Source organism: Musa acuminata, chromosome BXJ1-10 (genome assembly GCF_036884655.1).
Source record: "Musa acuminata AAA Group cultivar baxijiao chromosome BXJ1-10, Cavendish_Baxijiao_AAA, whole genome shotgun sequence".
Taxonomy (NCBI): domain Eukaryota; kingdom Viridiplantae; phylum Streptophyta; class Magnoliopsida; order Zingiberales; family Musaceae; genus Musa; species Musa acuminata.
Genome location: NC_088336.1, coordinates 26,666,685 through 26,683,666, shown reverse-complemented (window position 1 = coordinate 26,683,666; position 16,982 = coordinate 26,666,685). Strand labels below are relative to the sequence as shown.

Below are 16,982 nucleotides of genomic sequence, written 5' to 3'. Positions count from 1 at the left end.
AGCAGAAGCACCAAACAGAAACGATACGCTCCTCTCTTCCACCATAAAACTTTACAGTTACTTCTACTTTAGAGAATCATCACATGAAAAACTAAAGCATTGTAACCGTTCCATTCTAAACGAATTACTCAAAGTTAAGTAGAGGCATAACAAAAGCAACAAATATGAGTTTCAGATAGGATGAAGAAAACATTCGACCAAGATCAGCAATCTTAGAGGACTAACAAGTAATATATACTCAGCACATGAGAACAATAGAAACCCTTGAAGGTGGAGCCAATGACATCCCTACTCAATAGAATGCAATTTCAGATGACAAACTCAGTAGCTACTATCGTAGACATGTAGACCTACAAGGCGAAACCTACCTTCCCTTCTAGTTTTCTTTGACAAACCTATTGTTATCAGTCACCACAAGCGTAGTAAAACTTTAACGAATAAGACGAGGATGATAATGATTATGAATATAACAGAATTTTTTTTTTTTCGATTAGTTTTCTGATTGAAGGTGAGGCCGTCAAACCCTAAGTATCTGAAGCTTCGTGGAGAAGGCAATGGCCACCCAGTCCGGCTGGGAGGAGGACCACTGCAGCTGCTCAATCTCGGCCCCAGCGGTGTAGGCCAGTATGGGGTCAAGACCGCCCTCGGCAGCGGCGGTGGAGGCAGCAGGCTGCTGGTCGCTGCCCATAGATGAAAGGTCCCAGATGAGGGCCTGGGAGTCGTCGCCGGCGGTGCAGATGTGGCACGAGGAATGGGGAGCCCAGGCGATGGCATTGACGCTGGCCTGGTGGCGGTGGAGCTCGACGACGGGCAAAGTAGGAAAGCGGATGTCGAGCACGACGACCTTGGCGCTGTCCATGATGATGGTGGCCATGTAGCGGGGGTCCTGCTTGTTCCATCCGAGGCGGACGAGTGGTGTACCGGGGGGTTCCGCGGACTCGTAGATGATGGTAGAGTGCTCCTTGTCGCGGAGGTCGAAGACGCGGACGGAGCCATCGGCGGAAACGGAAGCGAAGACGCCAACGCCGCCCCAGGCGATGTCGTAGACCTCCTTGTCGTGGGCGATGAGCTGGGTGTCGACGGCCTCGCGGTCGATGTCCCAGACAGTGCAGGTGGTGTCGATGGAGGAGGTGCCAATGCGACGGGGCTCGGCGTCGTTCCAGTCGAAGGAGGTGAGGGGGCCGCAGAACTCGGAGTTGCGGTTGCCGTTGAGGAGGGCGCGGAGCTCGACACGGGAGGAGTCGTCGGCGACGCGCCAGATGCGGAGGAAGTCGGCTGAGGTGGCGAGGAGGTCCGGGCGGAGGCAGTCGCGGTCGGGGACGAACATGGCCTTGGTGGGGGGGTAGGGGTGCTCGAATGAGAGGGCCGGGTCGGAGCGGATTTCCCCCGTGGCCTCGTCCAGCTGCACGATCTCCATCAGGTTACCGTAGCCCTCAAGCAGGCTGCCGATCGCCAGCCGGTACTTCTTGTCCCGCCGCACGCTCCAGTTCATGGCGTAGATGTGCCACGGCGCCTCGTAGGTGTAGATCTCCGACCGCTGCTGCTTCTGCTGCTCATCCTCCCCGTCCCCCTCCGAGGACCGGCGATCCGGTGTCCCTCCGCGCTCCCCAACCTCCACGGCGCCGCCGCTTCGCCCCATGGTCACCTTTCTTCCCTTCTCCAAACACTCGCCCGGTAGTGCAGACCGCAATGAGGATTAAATGTTTGTGGTATTGCCCGATTGGAGCAGGCTGGATTTGGTAGAGGTTTATGATATGATTTGATGTGATTACGCTGATGGCGAAGGCAGAGACGACAATTATGTCAGGAAAATTTCGCGGTTAATTGGGTCATTATCTCTTCAAATCCGAAACGCCGGCTTCGGAACCGAAACAAACTCTCGCGTCCGACTGCACGAAGTTGAACACTTGGTGAACCCATTGAGCTCAGCAGCATACCTGGGTGTTCGAACCGGACTCCGCTCGCATGTGATCCGGTGATTCTCCTTTATTGCAGAATCCAAGGGCATCCCTATGGGTTGTCGGTCATCTTGCCGTCAAGGTATTCGATGAAGAGGTAGTAGTGTTCTACCAACTGATTAACCCAGTAGATAAAAGTTCTTGACCAATTCCTCATATGATTTCCATGCGAATCATCTTCTACATCTGCCAATTAAGACTCCAGATTGAACACTGACTTACAAAAGAAAAAAATGTGTTCCGGTACCAGGCTAATTATATATTATATAGTATCTCGATCCACATATTTTAAAAAATTATATTAACATTTTTATAGTTATGAAAATAAAATATCTATAATCAATTTATCCCCAACAATGTCAGTTTTACTAGCAAAACATGAAAATAAAAAGTAAAAAAATAATTTTAATATTTAGTGATGAACAACGATGTCGCTAAAGTCATCGTCGATGCAGTTGCATGGTCGCCTTCGATGACAATTAGATTCGCTCTCATCGCATTGTCACTCACCTCCACAAGGAGCACATCGTTGACCTCTTCGTCGCCCGCCTCGAGTCGTTTTGCATATACATCGATGCTAACATAGTTGTCGAGTGACAAAAGGGTCATTCGACATCTACGTTGGCACCGACACAGATGGTGGTGGCCGCCACAATGTCTACGACGAAGATAATGGTCACCTTGTCGTTGACCTGTTGGGCGAATCGCAGCCTCAACTCAAAGCTTGGGTCATCAGAGCTCCTACCGCTCTATATCTGTGTCGGCATTGATGTAAATGCCAAGCAACCTTTTCACCGCTCGATAACTAGCCAAGAGGTGATGTTGACAATTGGCCAAGTGGTGATGTCGAAACTAACATGGTAGCGGTAGGAGTTCCGATAGCCCTAAATTTGAGTTGAGGTTGCGATCCGCCTAACGGGTCAACGATGAGGTGACTACCATCTTCGCTATGGATGCCATGACGACCACCACCATCTGTGTCAACGCAACAATGAGGTCAACAACACAGTTCTCGTGGAGGCTAGTGGTGTTGCGGTGAGAGCGAATCTTATCATCGTCGGAGGCGGCCAAATAACTACGTCGGCGTCAACGCCAGCGTGTCTATCGACCACCACCATCGATGTCGTCTGCCATCGAATGTTAAAATTATCTTTTTGTCCTTTGTTTTTATGTTTTCGCTGGTAAAACTAACGACGTTAAGAATAAATGAACTTAAATATTTTACTTTCCTAACTATAGGGATATCATGTAAAGACTAAGACAATACATAATTAGTCCTATGTTAACACATGCAAAAGGAACGTGAATTGTTTCTAAACAGTGCACTACTTGGATAAACGCCAATATGTAACAGTGGATCAACAAGCACGGACAGCACACAAAGCACGACTAAGTTCTGTATATCTCACAAGTGAAGTTGTGACCAAGAAAAGATCAAGATATATTTCTATGGCTCACAAGAAGCTTGATGCACCTTCAAGAAAGATTGAAAAAACCAGACTGATTCACAGCACATAGCAATAACCATAGCTTCCAATGCATGGTTTGAAGAAATATAGCACATGAATTTAAACTCAGACAAAAAAATAAATTGAATGAAGTCCCTAGTCCCTAGACTGGATCACAGCATATAGCATTGCATGGTTCAAAAATATCAGCATAAAAATTTAAGACTGAAGAAGCCAGTGTTGGTTCACAGCACACATCAATCAATGGTTTGCTCTCATGCACAATTCGAAGAAATCTAGCATAACAATTAACTGATATGCATTAAAATACCTACAGAGGGGGAACTTTGGAACATTGTAGAAATTGCAAAAAGAACATGTCTCACAATTAAGCAAAGTAACACCAGTGGTGGCAGATGAAAGCACACAGTTTCTGGAAGTGTAGAAGAAAACAAGCTAAACTTTGACAAGTCAAAAACCTTTTTTTTAGGCTGTCAAATCTTTCTTATTCTTTCATTTCATCAAACAGCACTTTCCATATGTTTACGTCCACAACTGGTGAACCAAAAGTCACGCCACCATAGTTTTGGAACAAGATAAAGAAGGGCGGCAGTATACAAGGCCCACATGCATAAGCTTCTGATGTGATAACTTCCTACCAATACTTGAAGTACTAACCAGATAAAAAATTTCTTCATTAGCTGCATCAGAGCACATTTGGACAAATTGAAATTGTACCCATGCTGATCCATTTTGTGTGGAAGTGCCAAATAAGGACAATTGTAGTACAGGATATGCATGTCCTTCAAGCCGGCTATGGCAGGAAAAAGGAAAGAAGTAGCAGTCATCGGATATATTATCAAACCTCAGGATTCATCCAGAACAGGATCTACCTTGTTGGAACAGTAAACTACAAGGAATCACTAGGTTAACAGAGTTGGAAAGTAGAAAAAGAATGCATGCTATCACTACAGGCGCAATTCAGCAAACATTCTAAAGGCAATCATCTTCATCAATGAAAGCACTGAAATTTAACATATACGAACAAGTTTATCAACATCTGAACCTTCTTTTGCTGTGGTTGATCGCATTTGGAAAAGAAGATTAAACTTGCATCCGATCTCCAGATGTAAAAGACTCACACCATTTCTTTCGTTTCTCGGAGCAGCTCGTGAACCTGGACAGATACAAGGCAACCAATAAATTCACTGTCATCAACTAAGAAAAGGGAATGGCAAAAAAAGTTGGCCACCTCCATATGTTAAACTTGTCATCTTTCAAACACACACCAATCAGATTACAACACTGATGCCTTTTGTTTTTGTTTTTTTGGCTTTAGAAAGTAGAAACAGATCATATTTACAAGAACAGCTTCAACAACAAGAAGATAGAAAGAAATTACTGGAGTAGGCAACTTCTCTCACAGCTGGCGATTGGGAGATAGAACTAATTACAACACTAATCACACTCGGTGCTGTTTCTTCCGTACAAAATAAAATAAGGAAGCTGCAGTAAGCATAGTATGGGTGAAAAACACAATACACCATGCCAAGATGAAAACTCTCGCTAGCCATCGGGAATCACCAAATATTTCCCTTCTTTAACAGTTCTTCCTCGCTCTGGCCCTCGTTCGAGTCACTGGGCTTCCACGGTGGGAGCGCGAGAGGAGTTCGCGGACGGCGGCGGCGGACGGATCGAGGTGGGGGAGGGGGGCGAGTGGCCGTGGGAGCTCGCCCGGTGGAGGCGGCACTTAAAGGAGCCCGCATGAGTGGCTGGAGCACACACGCACTTGGGGACAGCGGCGGCCCCCTGGCCGCACGTGGACGAGTTGGAGGACCAGGTCCTCCTAACGCCCCGCCGCGACGGAGCCTGGTGATGGTGGTCTTCCTTGGACACGAAATTGGATCCCATTTTTCCTTGAAGATTTGTTGCAGATCTGAAGTAAAAACGAAAGAAAAGCATTCATCATGTTTACAAGTTCGATTATAAACAATTGAAAGCATTATATTGAGTTCAAACAAGAAATAATGAACCAAGAAAACCTCGCCGGGATCCAAAATCACCAGATCTGTCGAAAAGATACATCCCGTAGGTAACCAAAAAACAATCAAAAATTAAGAAACATGATCGAATCAAAACAAAGATTAAAAATGGAAATACTAGAATTTCCATTCTACCTTGGACGCGAAGTGGGAAAGGAAAAAGGAATCTCTACAAAAGACACCTCGAAGAGCGACAGCTGCAAACTACTTTCCATTCCATAATACACGAATTTATAGAGGGGAACTGCCCGTGATGAGCAGCGCGGGCAAGCCAGTCCTTGATTCGTCTCCCCCTCACCACCACACGCACCGGGGCTACCCTCGTGGTGGGCCCGCTAAGAGCCCTGCAGTCCGTGGGAGTGGACCCACGACTCGCGACCAACGTGAACGAGAAATGACGTATATGCCCTTTTCTTCGTGGGTTATCGGATCTTCGCGTCTGGTTGATTGTGTAATTTCGTACTAGACACGGGTTTATTTGGGAAGGGTCAATACGACTGTCGCGCGCTTCTGTCGACATCGAGTGGGACCACCTTGTGTGGGTCCATCTCCGATAAGAGGAGGTCCTTGACGAGGGGCCCATCTTCGATCGCGGGTCGAGGTGTTGATGGATCCTCTAAGAATTCTCCGCCAATGCTTCGATCCATTAAGGAGTTTTGGGCTTCGAAGCATGAGGGAAGCCTTTATTTGTGTTTTTGGAATAAGTGGCTGTGATATTGTGCATAAACGTCTCTCTAAAAATACATAGCTAAGGTTTAATTTTCTTTCATTGTATATTCTCAATCATTGCAACTTAGATAAAATTATCTATAATAACTAATTGTGCCAAGTCATCATTCCAATTTGATCTCTATAAAATAACATAAACCGGATTTTTGTGAAACTTGTATGTAAAGAAACAACTTATGAATTACCACAATTTTTTTTATAATACTAAATCTTATGTAATAATTAAAAAATAAAATGTAAGAGCTCCGTTAGCGATAGAATTAATCGTCGATCAATGTCACAAAGTCAATCTGAACTTGTTTTCCGATAGTTAAGAATGAGGCTTTTGAAGTAGTTATTTTGAATCTTAAGTGAGAGCTAAAAGTAAAATTTTAGCCTCTTATGGTGAAGGAAATATTTTCTAAATCAAGAATATTATAAATACATTCGATATGATCGAATGAGTAACACGTGTCAAGTTTTGATTGATCAAAAATATTACTATATCATTTACTCCGCTACATGATGAATAATTGTCTAAGCCGACGTGTAATCTTGATAGTTATTATATGCATAAAAAATTGGCAAGGTAGAAGTTTTGGTAATTATATAATAATACATTCAACTTGAGGAGATTATCCATTCGAGAGTGTGAATGACTTAAGAACATGGTGGGCTTGAGGATGATTATCTTAGACTTTGAGTCGTCTTGAAGACATGACTCACTTGAAGGTATGGTTGACTTAAGGATATAGTCAAGTTGAATATGTAGTTGACTTTGACAAATTGAATGACTATGGAGTCATTTAAACCAAGTGATTATCGATCTTATCAAATCATACTATTATTGATTTGATGATATGGTTAACTCGAGGATACACCTGACCTAGAGACATGACTCTCTTAATAAGCACAAGTCTCGATGACTTAATTATCTCAAAGTTATAATCGTCTTGAAAAGTGTGACAATTTTGAAGATACTATTTGATTTTTTTAGCTTTGATTTTAATATATATAAGACCTTCAAAGTTTTGCTTACCAAATGTGTGATCGACTTGAAGATTACTCGGGGGCATGAGAGCATGATCGACTGGAAGACACTATCGACTCGAGAGCATGATTGGCTTGAGAATTCATTCGATTTGAAAAGATAATCGACTCAAGGGTATGAGTGACTTACGAAGATGGTCGGCTTAAGGATGCACCCGACTTGAGACTATGAATTGTATTAAGATGAGACTTGAGGTGTCTTGACATGACTCACTTGAAGGCATAATTGACTTGATGATATGACTAACTTGAAAATATAGTTAACTTTATCAAATTGGATGATTGTGAACTCATATAAGCCAAAGTGATTATCGACTTCATCAAGTCATACTATTATTGATTTAACGACATGGTTGATTTGAGGATGCATCCGACTCGGGGACCTGACTCTCCTAATGAGCATAAGTATCGAGAACTCAATTGACTCAAAGATAATCATCTCAAGAAGTATAACAATCTTGAAAACATGATCGAACACAATCATCTTAACAAATATAATCAACTTAGAATGTATCTTCATGTTAAGTGATTAGGGATTTAATCATTTTTTTTTGTAATTTAAGATATAACGAGATTTATTAGAGCATATCGTAACGATAACCATCCGTCTTATTATATATATAAAATCAAATTTGGTTGCTAGACATATTATTGTCTCATAGGTGGGATCCAACCTCCCATTCCCATGTAGTGATTCAACCACTAATTTATCATCTAACAGTATATTGAATCAACCTTAGAATCCCTCAAAACCAACAGAAGCCTTCCTCACAGCCTTCAGAATCAGAAATGGGACTGCTTGATTTTATTTATTTATTTATTTATTTAGGAGACAGTGAAGAATCTGAATTATTATGAGAAGACTTATTCCATATTAGCTTATCCTTAAAAAGGAATTAAGTAAATCTATTTCATATTAGGATATTAAGAATTGGAAAATAAAAAATAAGATATGCACTATGTGTGGCTTTAAAAAAAAAGAGCGAGATGTACATTATATTAGGGTATACAAATTTAAAAAAAATAGTGATATGTATATTATATTAGGGTATAAAAATTAGGAAATAAATAATGTTGGCTGAGATGTGTACCAAACCTATATTTTCTTTTTCTAATTTAGAAAAGTAATAGAAAATACCACACCGTATAAATGGGATTAGAGGTCCGGATTGTCCTTGGTCAGAAAATTCGAGTCAAATCAATTGCCCTTCCTTGGCGTTCAAAGAGTTCCCTCGGGAGAAGATGTCTCGTAGGACGAGTCGCGGCAACGCTTCTCGCGCAAGGGGAGCAGGCAAGCGTTCTCAACCCGGTGATGGAACATCTCTTCCGCCGGAGACAAGGAGTCTAGAGGAGGACCATTTGGCAATCAGTTGGATGAGCATGTTCGATGATTCTGAGATCACCCTGTCGGACCTCGAATCTTGTCGGACGAAGTACTTCATTCCCTATCAGTATCAGCTGGGGATCCCCGGTCACGACATGCGCCCGTACGTACCAGAAACACCTTGGGCGTTCATGTACGTCGACGCCTTCGATGCTGGGTTGCGGCTCCCACTGCACCCCTTCGTCGTCGAGTGTCTCTCGTACTGGGGAATTGCCTTGGCCCAGATGGTTCCCAACTGCTGGCGCTACGTGGTCGTGTTCGTAGGAGAGTGCGAGTTGCACCGCATACAACCCACCCTTACCGTCTTCCACTACTTCTTCGTCCTAGAACAAGCGAAAGGAATGTACGACATCAATCCGAGACGGGGCCTCATGATCGACAAGCTTCCGAGGCCTGCCGACGGGTGGATGAGGAGGTACTGTCTTGTACGGGGTGAAGATGATTGGCCATTTAATCAGGTATGGGCTACGACCGTCGTTCCTCAAGATGTCCCAGAATTGTCCAACTCGGAGGCGGTGCAAGTCAGTCAATTGCTCGGCATCCTTGAATCCACCTCGATGATAAAAGCGATGGATGAATCCTGGCTTGTCCGAGCTGGGTTGAGCCCTTCTCAAGAAGGTGAGTTTGATAGCCTCACTTGTTTTTGTTTTGTCATTCAGGTTTGATTTTGATTTCGTGCGTCTCGTTTAGAAACGGTTTGGAGTTTGACGCGTACATTGAAGGGAAAGAACATAGACCAAGGTCCTCCTGGCCCCCGAGCTCCTGGGCCTCTACGGATTGGCGGTGTCAGATCTGAACGTCGATCATCTCCCCGGGTGACACCCGTGCCTGCCACGCAGATTTCTTCAGCTGCCAAGGTCCCGAACACACGAGTCGATGAGCCCCACCCTAGGCCATCGAAGAGGCCTCGAGATACGGAAGCGGGAGGAGGGGGAGGGGAAGAACATTTGCCAAAGAGGAGTCGTCGAGAGGATTTGGCAGCTCAGTGTTCTTCATCTTCAACTCGTCTGGTGGTGGCCGATAGTCTGCCCACACCCGAGGGCGAAGAGATATCTTCCGGGTGGAGGATGATAGATACGGCGGAACCATGGAAGTCAACGGAACAAGCCATGATCTTCGTTCAGGGAGTCCTCTTCCCAAAGCTAACCAAGGATTTGTGTACCCTACATTCTGACGCTCTAGTTTCGAGGGCCTTGAAGCATATCGTGATGGTACTATCTCCCTTTTTCTTTTTGGGTATTCATCTTGTGCTGAAATCATTTCCTTTCCGCAGGGTCTTCATCTCAGTGCCGCGCTTATCTCCCGAGTACAAGAATCGGGCGCACTGGTGAAGGAGCTGATGGAGTCTGCCGTTGTCGATTCGGACGAGGTGACTGAGCTCGAGGGTGAGATGTGGAAGATGGAGGCAATAAAGTTAAGAGCTCAGTGTCAAAGCCATGCGACTAAGTTGTTGGAGGTTCAACGGGACAACAACGAATCGCAGGCTAAGGTCATGGTGCTTCGTCAACGAGTAGAGACCCTGGAGACGCTGATCGCCGAGATGCAGGTGCCGATGGTTCAACAGAGGAATGTGCTCCTAGATTCGGTGGGTCCATCGCTGCCAGCTTCTTCGAGCAAAGATGCCACGGTGACAAAGCCCTCTAAGTAGACAAGTCTCCCAATTTTTTGTTTTTATTTTTATTTTATAAAAGATAAAAATTATTCACTTTGTTGAGTCATAATATACCAAATTTGGCTGTCGATGTGGACAGCCAAAATCGTATGATTGACACAGAAGACTCCCCTCGACGAAAGAGAACATAAAATGCTTACTTTGATTGATCATATCATAATATTTTTGTGATTGTACGATAAGCAAAGACGTGCCCGAAGATTGCACGTCAAAATGCTTTGCAGTCAACCGAGTCATTCTATTGGTTATGGGTTTGATGTCGTGCCCATGCGCTCCATCCGCCTTCCAATGAACCGTCACACGGTGGTACTTGGCATGATTCGCGGCCCGCAGCCGAGGCGTGCAAAGCGCCGTGTCAACGTTCTCCAACCTGTGGCCGCCGTGGCGCCATACACGTTACATCTGTCGTCTTCCAAGCCATGGAAATACCACAGAGCAAGAAAGCCATTAAACAAGTGTGGGCGAGAGTCGTCCTCCCTGATCCGATCCCTCCCCCCAGTCGATGTGAGATCTACACGGATATAGCCTGATCCAGGAAGAGCGGCTGCAGTAGCAGACCAGGGGGTGAGAGAGACCGGGAGCGAGAGGAAGCAGTGGCGTGCGGCGGTAGCCATTAAGCAGAGGGGGAGAAAATATCGATCATTGATTGGATTTTCCTGTGGGCGATCTTTTCCTCTACGGATGGATTCGCTGTCCTCCACCCGTATATATACACCGCCAATGGCCACGCCGCCAGCGACCGCCAAGTGGTCGCGGACCGCAGCGGTGCCTTGGACGCGCCTCCTCTTCTCACCCTCGACAGCTACTCCTCCGCTCCTCCTCCTTGGGCGCACGTGCCGCCGGTTGTTCGGGATGGGGTCGACCTCCCGCCGGAGCGTAGCGCCCTTCGACCACCTCTCCCACGTGGAGTCCACGTCGCAGCTACCTTCCGGCGCCGGGCGGATCTCCCGCCCCAACGCCGTCGTCCTTGGGGAGGCCATCGCCGCCGAGGAGGTCGACCTCGTCGTCCCCTCCCACGACTTCTCCCGCGACGCCCTAGTCTCCTCCCCGGAACAGGTGTCTTTCCTTCATCCTCGGTGATGCCTCCAAGACTCTGTTTTTGATCTGAAAACGTTCAATTTTGGGAAGAGTCCATTGATTCTAATCTAAAAGATGCGTCCTTTTTGCTGTTATTGCTTTGGTTTATTCTTTTCATTCGTCTTAGATCTTGCTTTTCTTCTCCCATTTCATGAATTAGTACCAGCAAATGTATAAGCGATCGATAGAGGATCCCGCGGGATTTTGGTCAGAGATCGCATCCGAGTTTTACTGGAAGGAGAGGTGGGGTCCGGAGGTCTGCAGCGAGAATATTGACGTGAGGAAAGGGACTGTTAAGATCGAGGTCCGTCTTGTTTGCGCAGAAGATGTAGATAGATGTGCTGTAACATAAATTGAATTCTGCTTTACTATTACCGATCTCAGTGGTTCAAAGGAGGTGTTACAAACATCTGTTACAATGCCTTGGATCGGAACATAGAGGCCGGCAATGGAGATAAGGTAGCTCTGTATTGGGAAGGCAATGAGCCAGCCCAAGATGGGCAGCTGACATATGCCCAGCTGTTGGAGAAGGTTTGCCAGGTGCGCTGGTGACCATTTCCATCTCTTTTGGTTGTAGTAGAATATGTTGTGGTAACAATGGATCTTCCGTATCTTAAAACAGCTTGCCAATTACTTGAAACATGTTGGGGTCGGTAAAGGGGACGCAGTGGTCATTTACCTGCCCATGTTGATGGAGTTGCCAATTGCAATGTTGGCATGTGCTCGCATTGGTGCTGTTCACTCGGTATTATCCTGTTACTATCCTGTCTAGTCCTCAAAGATTGGATTCGGCTGTCTAGGGATGAGATATCATTGGCTTTCTTCAGGTTGTGTTTGCTGGCTTCTCGGCAGAATCTCTTTCACAGAGGATTATTGACTGCAAACCAAAAGTCATAATAAGCTGCAATGCGGTGCGTAGAGGAGCCAAAACCATCCATCTCAAAGAGATAGTTGACAATGCTTTGGTTGAGTCTACCGAAAATGGAGTTCCTGTGGGTATGTATGCAGGAACTTGTCTTAATGCTTTCCTGTTTATGGAGCAAAACTTGTCTGCTGTTATCACTCACTGAGCTTACTGATATGCAACATCCTTTGATACTCAAAAAACATTATTTTCAGCTTCTGTAAATGAGTTGGAATTGGCTTTTCTTATAGGGAATTGAATTCTGTTTGAGTACTATGTGTAGGATGATCCATTTATGTTGTTTTTTTCCTTCATATTTCTGGAATTTCTTTTGGACTAGCTATATGGTATTCATCTATTTCCATGGTGAAATGTTAGACTTTGATAATATTGAAAGATTAATAAAATAAACGGTTTGTAATTACTTTTGTGATAAACTCCTGTTTTCTCTCCTCTGATTTTGCATTTGCATTATGCACTCTTCCACCTGGAGCAACTGCTGTCCCCATTGGCTCATCACTTTATCTCTGTTTTCCTTCATACAGACTTGCGCTTGATTTATGAAAACAAGTCTGCCATGGATAGAGAAACGACAAAATGGCTGGAAGGAAGAGACATCTGGTGGCAGGTTTGTGCACTTGTTTGCTTATTGGCAAATCTTGATTATGTTAGGTCTTTCTACGGCATTGGTTGGATGTTTACCAAAATGAACTTTCCACTAATGTTCATAAATCATTTTTAATAATGTCATTAAAATTTCAATTAATTACCTTGACATATTTCTCTGTGTACATTGTACTATCTTTAGGATGTTGTTCCGCAATATCCAACCAAGTGTTCAGTGGAATGGGTTGATGCAGAAGATCCACTGTTTCTCTTGTACACAAGTGGCAGCACTGGAAAGCCGAAGGTGGCCAGGCTTCAACTGATTTAATTATTACTGTAAATTTTTTTCATATTAATTTTCTATCTGCAGGGTGTATTGCACACAACTGGGGGATATATGGTATACACTGCAACAACATTTAAGTATGCATTTGACTATAAGCCATCAGATGTATACTGGTATGCTTCTAATTTGTTTGTGTGTAAAAATCTTCTATAATTTTTTTTTTGCAAATTATCTCTACTGTTAATTCTGTTATTATCCGTTAATTTTCTGTCCTAAGGTGCACTGCTGACTGTGGCTGGATCACCGGACACAGCTATGTTACATATGGTCCTCTTCTGAACGGAGCTACTGTTTTGGTTTTCGAAGGGGTAATCCACCATCCATGAATTCTTCGGAATACTGGTTGTACTGAAATTACATGTGTACTCGACTATGTTGGTCAATTGTTTTACTGCAAAATTATTTATGCTGTATCTACTTATGGTTTGACAAAACCTATGAACTTATCCTTTTCTTGCTTTCTTTTTTTCCATAGATACGATCCTTCTAACAGAATCTACTTGATATCACACAGGCTCCAAGTTACCCTGATGCTGGACGTTGTTGGGATATTGTGGATAAGTACAAGGTGACAATATTTTACACAGCACCAACCCTGGTCCGTGCCCTCATGCGTGATGGTGATGTGGTAGGAATCTTAGTTGTTTTCATCTCTCATCATTAAAAATTTTGGAACTCTTTTACTCTCTTTTATAGTGATTCATTAAATTTCCAAATGTCTGTAATTGGATATCTATCGTACTTTGGTTGTTATTTCATTAGGAGCATCATCATTTCCTTGAGGTGCTTTGTTTGTCCCATCACATGACAAATCATATAGTTATCTTCATCAAAAGTACAAAAATATCTTGATAGCTCTCATTCATGTTAAATAAATGTCAACAATTTTGGAGCCTTGAAAACATGGCAGTCCTTCAGTTCGTGTCTATGGTGATGTAAAATAACACTGGCATTGTCCACTCTTCATCTTATGTTTTATTTATTGAGATATAAGTTATAGTTATGTTTGTAACTATAAATTTGCTTTTATACATCCATACATGTGATGTTCTGGTGCAGTATGTTACTCGCTACTCTCGTAAATCTCTACGTGTTCTAGGAAGCGTGGGGGAGCCCATTAACCCCAGTGCATGGAGGTTCGACACTGTACTTTGGACTAGTTTATCTTGTGAATATAATAAATTGCTAACACACTTTATGTATGTTCATTAGATGGTTTTACAATGTTGTCGGGGATTCACGATGCCCTATATCAGATACCTGGTGGCAAACCGAGACCGGTGGTTTCATGGTGCGTTGATGCTCAACTTTACTTTGTAGTCAATGTTTCAATGATCATTCTAATTCCTTTTGCTCCTTAGTATTTTCACGTATTTTCTGCTCCCCTCCTTTCCCATTTTCCAGATTACACCTATACCTGGTGCCTGGCCACAGAAACCTGGTTCTGCCACATTTCCTTTCTTTGGCATTGAGGTACAAACTAAAGTTTTCTATATAGGAAAATATGAGTTTGAATCTATGAAATAATAATTGAGATACATTGCAGCCTGTCATAGTCGATGAGAAAGGAAACGAGCTAGAAGGTGAATGCAGCGGGTATCTTTGCATTAAGAAGTCATGGCCAGGGGCATTTCGATCACTTTATGGTGATCATGAAAGATATGAGACCACATATTTTAAACCATTCACTGGTTTTTACTTCACAGGTGATGGTTGCAGCAGGTAATTGTTCTGGCATATTAACTGATGCAGGCTTAAAACTTCATCTCTGTGCCACAAGTTACTGCAAAAATGAGTTTTTGAAGCTTAGGTTGCTGGATATATAACATTCGCATATAGGTAACTATCATGTTCTGGTCATCATTTTGATGCATCAGGGACAAGGATGGCTACCACTGGCTCACTGGAAGAGTTGATGATGTTATCAATGTCAGGTACTGTAATCTCATATGTGCTTATTATTCTTAATGTAATTGACATGGGACTATAGCTTTCTTGAGGGAAAGCATGTTCATTCAAATTGGTACGGGTGACTAAATATTTGATTAAGTTGTCTGTAGTGGGCACCGCATTGGAACTGCGGAGGTAGAATCTGCCCTGGTGTCTCACCCCCAATGTGCAGAGGCTGCTGTCGTTGGTGTTGACCATGAGGTGAAGAGCTCCAGCTTCAAGCATGACGCCTCATGCTGAACTTGAGTTGTTAATCTTTTCTTACAGTTTTCTCTGTTTCCAGGTCAAAGGGCAAAGCATATATGCTTTTGTCACTTTAGTGGATGGCGTTCCTTACAGCAATGAAGTACGGAAAAGCCTCATTTTGGCCGTCAGAAGCCAGGTATGTTCCTGTTGTAATCGGATGTGGCGCTCCTGACTTATATATACATTGCATTCGGATCGTTTTTAGAGTTTTCGAAGCTTTAAGTTACATGCCATGGTTACATGGGTTTCTTCTTAGTCATCGGAAACACCGACTTAGTAGTCGATTTGATGATATCACTAGTGATTTATTTTGTTGGAAATCTAACTCGAGGAGGAATATTTAGAGGCAGATGCTAAATTTTGTAGGGGTGTCAATTGTTCTTAAGGCCTTTATTATTTTATCGCCAGTTTTTTGAAATTCTTTCTCACAACTCTTTCTTATAATAATTTGCATGTCTTTTTATTCTTTGTTTCTATAGCAAAGATGGGTGTCCAATATATTTTGCATATGCACATATATCATACAGCAATGGACTATGAAATATGCTGAGCTAATTATCATCCAAAAATTTATCCTTTTGATCTCTAAGGACCAGAGTCTATATATCCATTCATCTACTGTGCATTTCAACACTCTCTTTAGAAATGGAAAGTTTTGGCTATTTTTATATGTTTATCCGATCTGTCTAGTTTCCTTTCTATCCCTTTGGGCCTTTGTCCTCCAGAGGTCCTCCATTGCTATACCTATAAGTATCTTCCATTAGACAATTAGTACAAGTAGGACATATTAAAACACTATTGATGTTTTCACGACTCATTGTATGCATACTTTCACACTGTATTGAGAGCTACAAGAAAGAGGTGTACTCGGGTCTTGATCTAAGGTACCAGTTGGGATCGTATTTATGATGTAGACAGAAAAGGGGCATTTTTAAAGGGGCACATGCTCTGTATTTTGTACATGAGCAGTGCCAGCAAATGTGCTAGTTCGATAGAATGAAGAGAGCTGAGAGCATCAGAGAGTTTTCGGTCTGCAGCACTACTTCAATTGCACAACAGATGACACTTATCAGATATTACAGTTCTCTTGATTCAAACTATGGCAAACTCATTTGTACATGATGCACTTTCGAAATTTCTCTTGTCAGATTGGCGCCTTTGCTGCCCCAGACAAAATCCACTGGGCACCGGGACTACCAAAGACCAGGAGCGGAAAGATCATGAGAAGGATATTGCGGAAAATTGCTTCGCGGCAGCTAGATGAGCTTGGGGATACAAGTACACTTGCAGACCCAAGTGTTGTGGACCAGCTAATTGAGGTCAGCGATCACTGATAGGATAGTGAGAGATTCATCTTTTTTCCCCTCACATCGCGGTCACCACATTCTCTCATTGCAACTGCAAAGACCAAATAACGAGATCTTAGATGATACATGCAGGATAAAAGTAGATGAAAGCATTGGTAAAGGTTATTGTTGTTGAGGGACTTCAGAGACTTGTTGCTACACTTTGTTGATGAAACACCACATAAATAAGAAATGATTGGATACATTGGGCTATATTTTTTAGGCTTTTTTTTCCTGTTAACTTG

The 16,982-nt window shown here is 43.4% G+C and overlaps 3 protein-coding genes across 5 annotated transcripts; 1 reads left to right on the top strand and 2 right to left on the bottom strand.

Annotated features, from left to right (window-relative positions):
• Nucleotides 1-259: 259 nt before the first annotated feature.
• Nucleotides 260-2,140, bottom strand: LOC103968494 (WD repeat-containing protein LWD1). Its single transcript, XM_009381738.3, has one exon. The coding sequence runs from the start codon at nucleotides 1,637-1,639 to the stop codon at nucleotides 518-520; it is 1,122 nt and encodes a 373-aa protein (XP_009380013.1). The 5' UTR covers nucleotides 1,640-2,140; the 3' UTR covers nucleotides 260-517.
• Nucleotides 2,141-3,701: 1,561 nt separating this feature from the next.
• Nucleotides 3,702-5,734, bottom strand: LOC103968493 (uncharacterized). 3 transcript variants are annotated; one of them, XM_065087234.1, is made up of 5 exons: nucleotides 5,584-5,679; nucleotides 5,449-5,474; nucleotides 4,991-5,342; nucleotides 4,473-4,583; nucleotides 3,702-4,316 (listed from the first exon to the last, which is right to left on the bottom strand). In XM_065087234.1, exons 1-4 carry the CDS (start codon nucleotides 5,661-5,663, stop codon nucleotides 4,511-4,513), a joined length of 531 nt encoding a protein of 176 aa, XP_064943306.1. In that variant the 5' UTR covers nucleotides 5,664-5,679; the 3' UTR covers nucleotides 3,702-4,316; nucleotides 4,473-4,510. The 3 variants fall into 3 exon arrangements, 2 of the variants coding, with proteins under 2 accessions (XP_064943306.1, XP_064943305.1); XM_065087233.1 differs by having other exon boundaries at nucleotides 3,702-4,583; XR_010480675.1 differs by lacking the exons at nucleotides 3,702-4,316; nucleotides 4,473-4,583; nucleotides 5,449-5,474 and having other exon boundaries at nucleotides 4,666-5,342; nucleotides 5,584-5,734.
• A 4,979-nt stretch (nucleotides 5,735-10,713) lies between these two features.
• On the top strand, nucleotides 10,714-16,952 carry LOC103968492 (acetyl-coenzyme A synthetase, chloroplastic/glyoxysomal). The gene is made up of 18 exons (XM_009381735.3): nucleotides 10,714-11,318; nucleotides 11,500-11,643; nucleotides 11,724-11,879; nucleotides 11,962-12,084; nucleotides 12,167-12,335; nucleotides 12,789-12,871; nucleotides 13,052-13,153; nucleotides 13,220-13,308; nucleotides 13,413-13,503; nucleotides 13,710-13,823; nucleotides 14,255-14,331; nucleotides 14,408-14,486; nucleotides 14,600-14,668; nucleotides 14,742-14,917; nucleotides 15,073-15,129; nucleotides 15,256-15,346; nucleotides 15,429-15,527; nucleotides 16,540-16,952. The coding sequence occupies exons 1-18, from the start codon at nucleotides 10,944-10,946 to the stop codon at nucleotides 16,723-16,725; spliced, it is 2,280 nt and encodes a 759-aa protein (XP_009380010.2). The 5' UTR covers nucleotides 10,714-10,943; the 3' UTR covers nucleotides 16,726-16,952.
• Nucleotides 16,953-16,982: the final 30 nt, after the last annotated feature.

What these genes read in the sequence shown, in the direction of transcription:
- LOC103968493 (XM_065087233.1), bottom strand. Translation starts at nt 5,663, where the DNA reads ATGGAAAGTAGTTTGCAGCTGTCGCTCTTCGAGGTGTCTTTTGTAGAG. An exon ending in TGATTTTGGATCCCGGCGAG is followed by an intron (nt 5,343 to 5,448) that starts GTTTTCTTGGTT and finishes TTTTTACTTCAG; the next exon opens with ATCTGCAACAAATCTTCAAG. An exon ending in TTAAAGAAGGGAAATATTTG is followed by an intron (nt 4,584 to 4,990) that starts GTGATTCCCGAT and finishes GTATCTGTCCAG; the next exon opens with GTTCACGAGCTGCTCCGAGA.
- LOC103968492 (XM_009381735.3), top strand. Translation starts at nt 10,944, where the DNA reads ATGGATTCGCTGTCCTCCACCCGTATATATACACCGCCAATGGCCACG. An exon ending in AAGGGACTGTTAAGATCGAG is followed by an intron (nt 11,644 to 11,723) that starts GTCCGTCTTGTT and finishes TACCGATCTCAG; the next exon opens with TGGTTCAAAGGAGGTGTTAC. An exon ending in AAGCCATCAGATGTATACTG is followed by an intron (nt 13,309 to 13,412) that starts GTATGCTTCTAA and finishes TTCTGTCCTAAG; the next exon opens with GTGCACTGCTGACTGTGGCT.
- LOC103968494 (XM_009381738.3), bottom strand. Translation starts at nt 1,639, where the DNA reads ATGGGGCGAAGCGGCGGCGCCGTGGAGGTTGGGGAGCGCGGAGGGACA.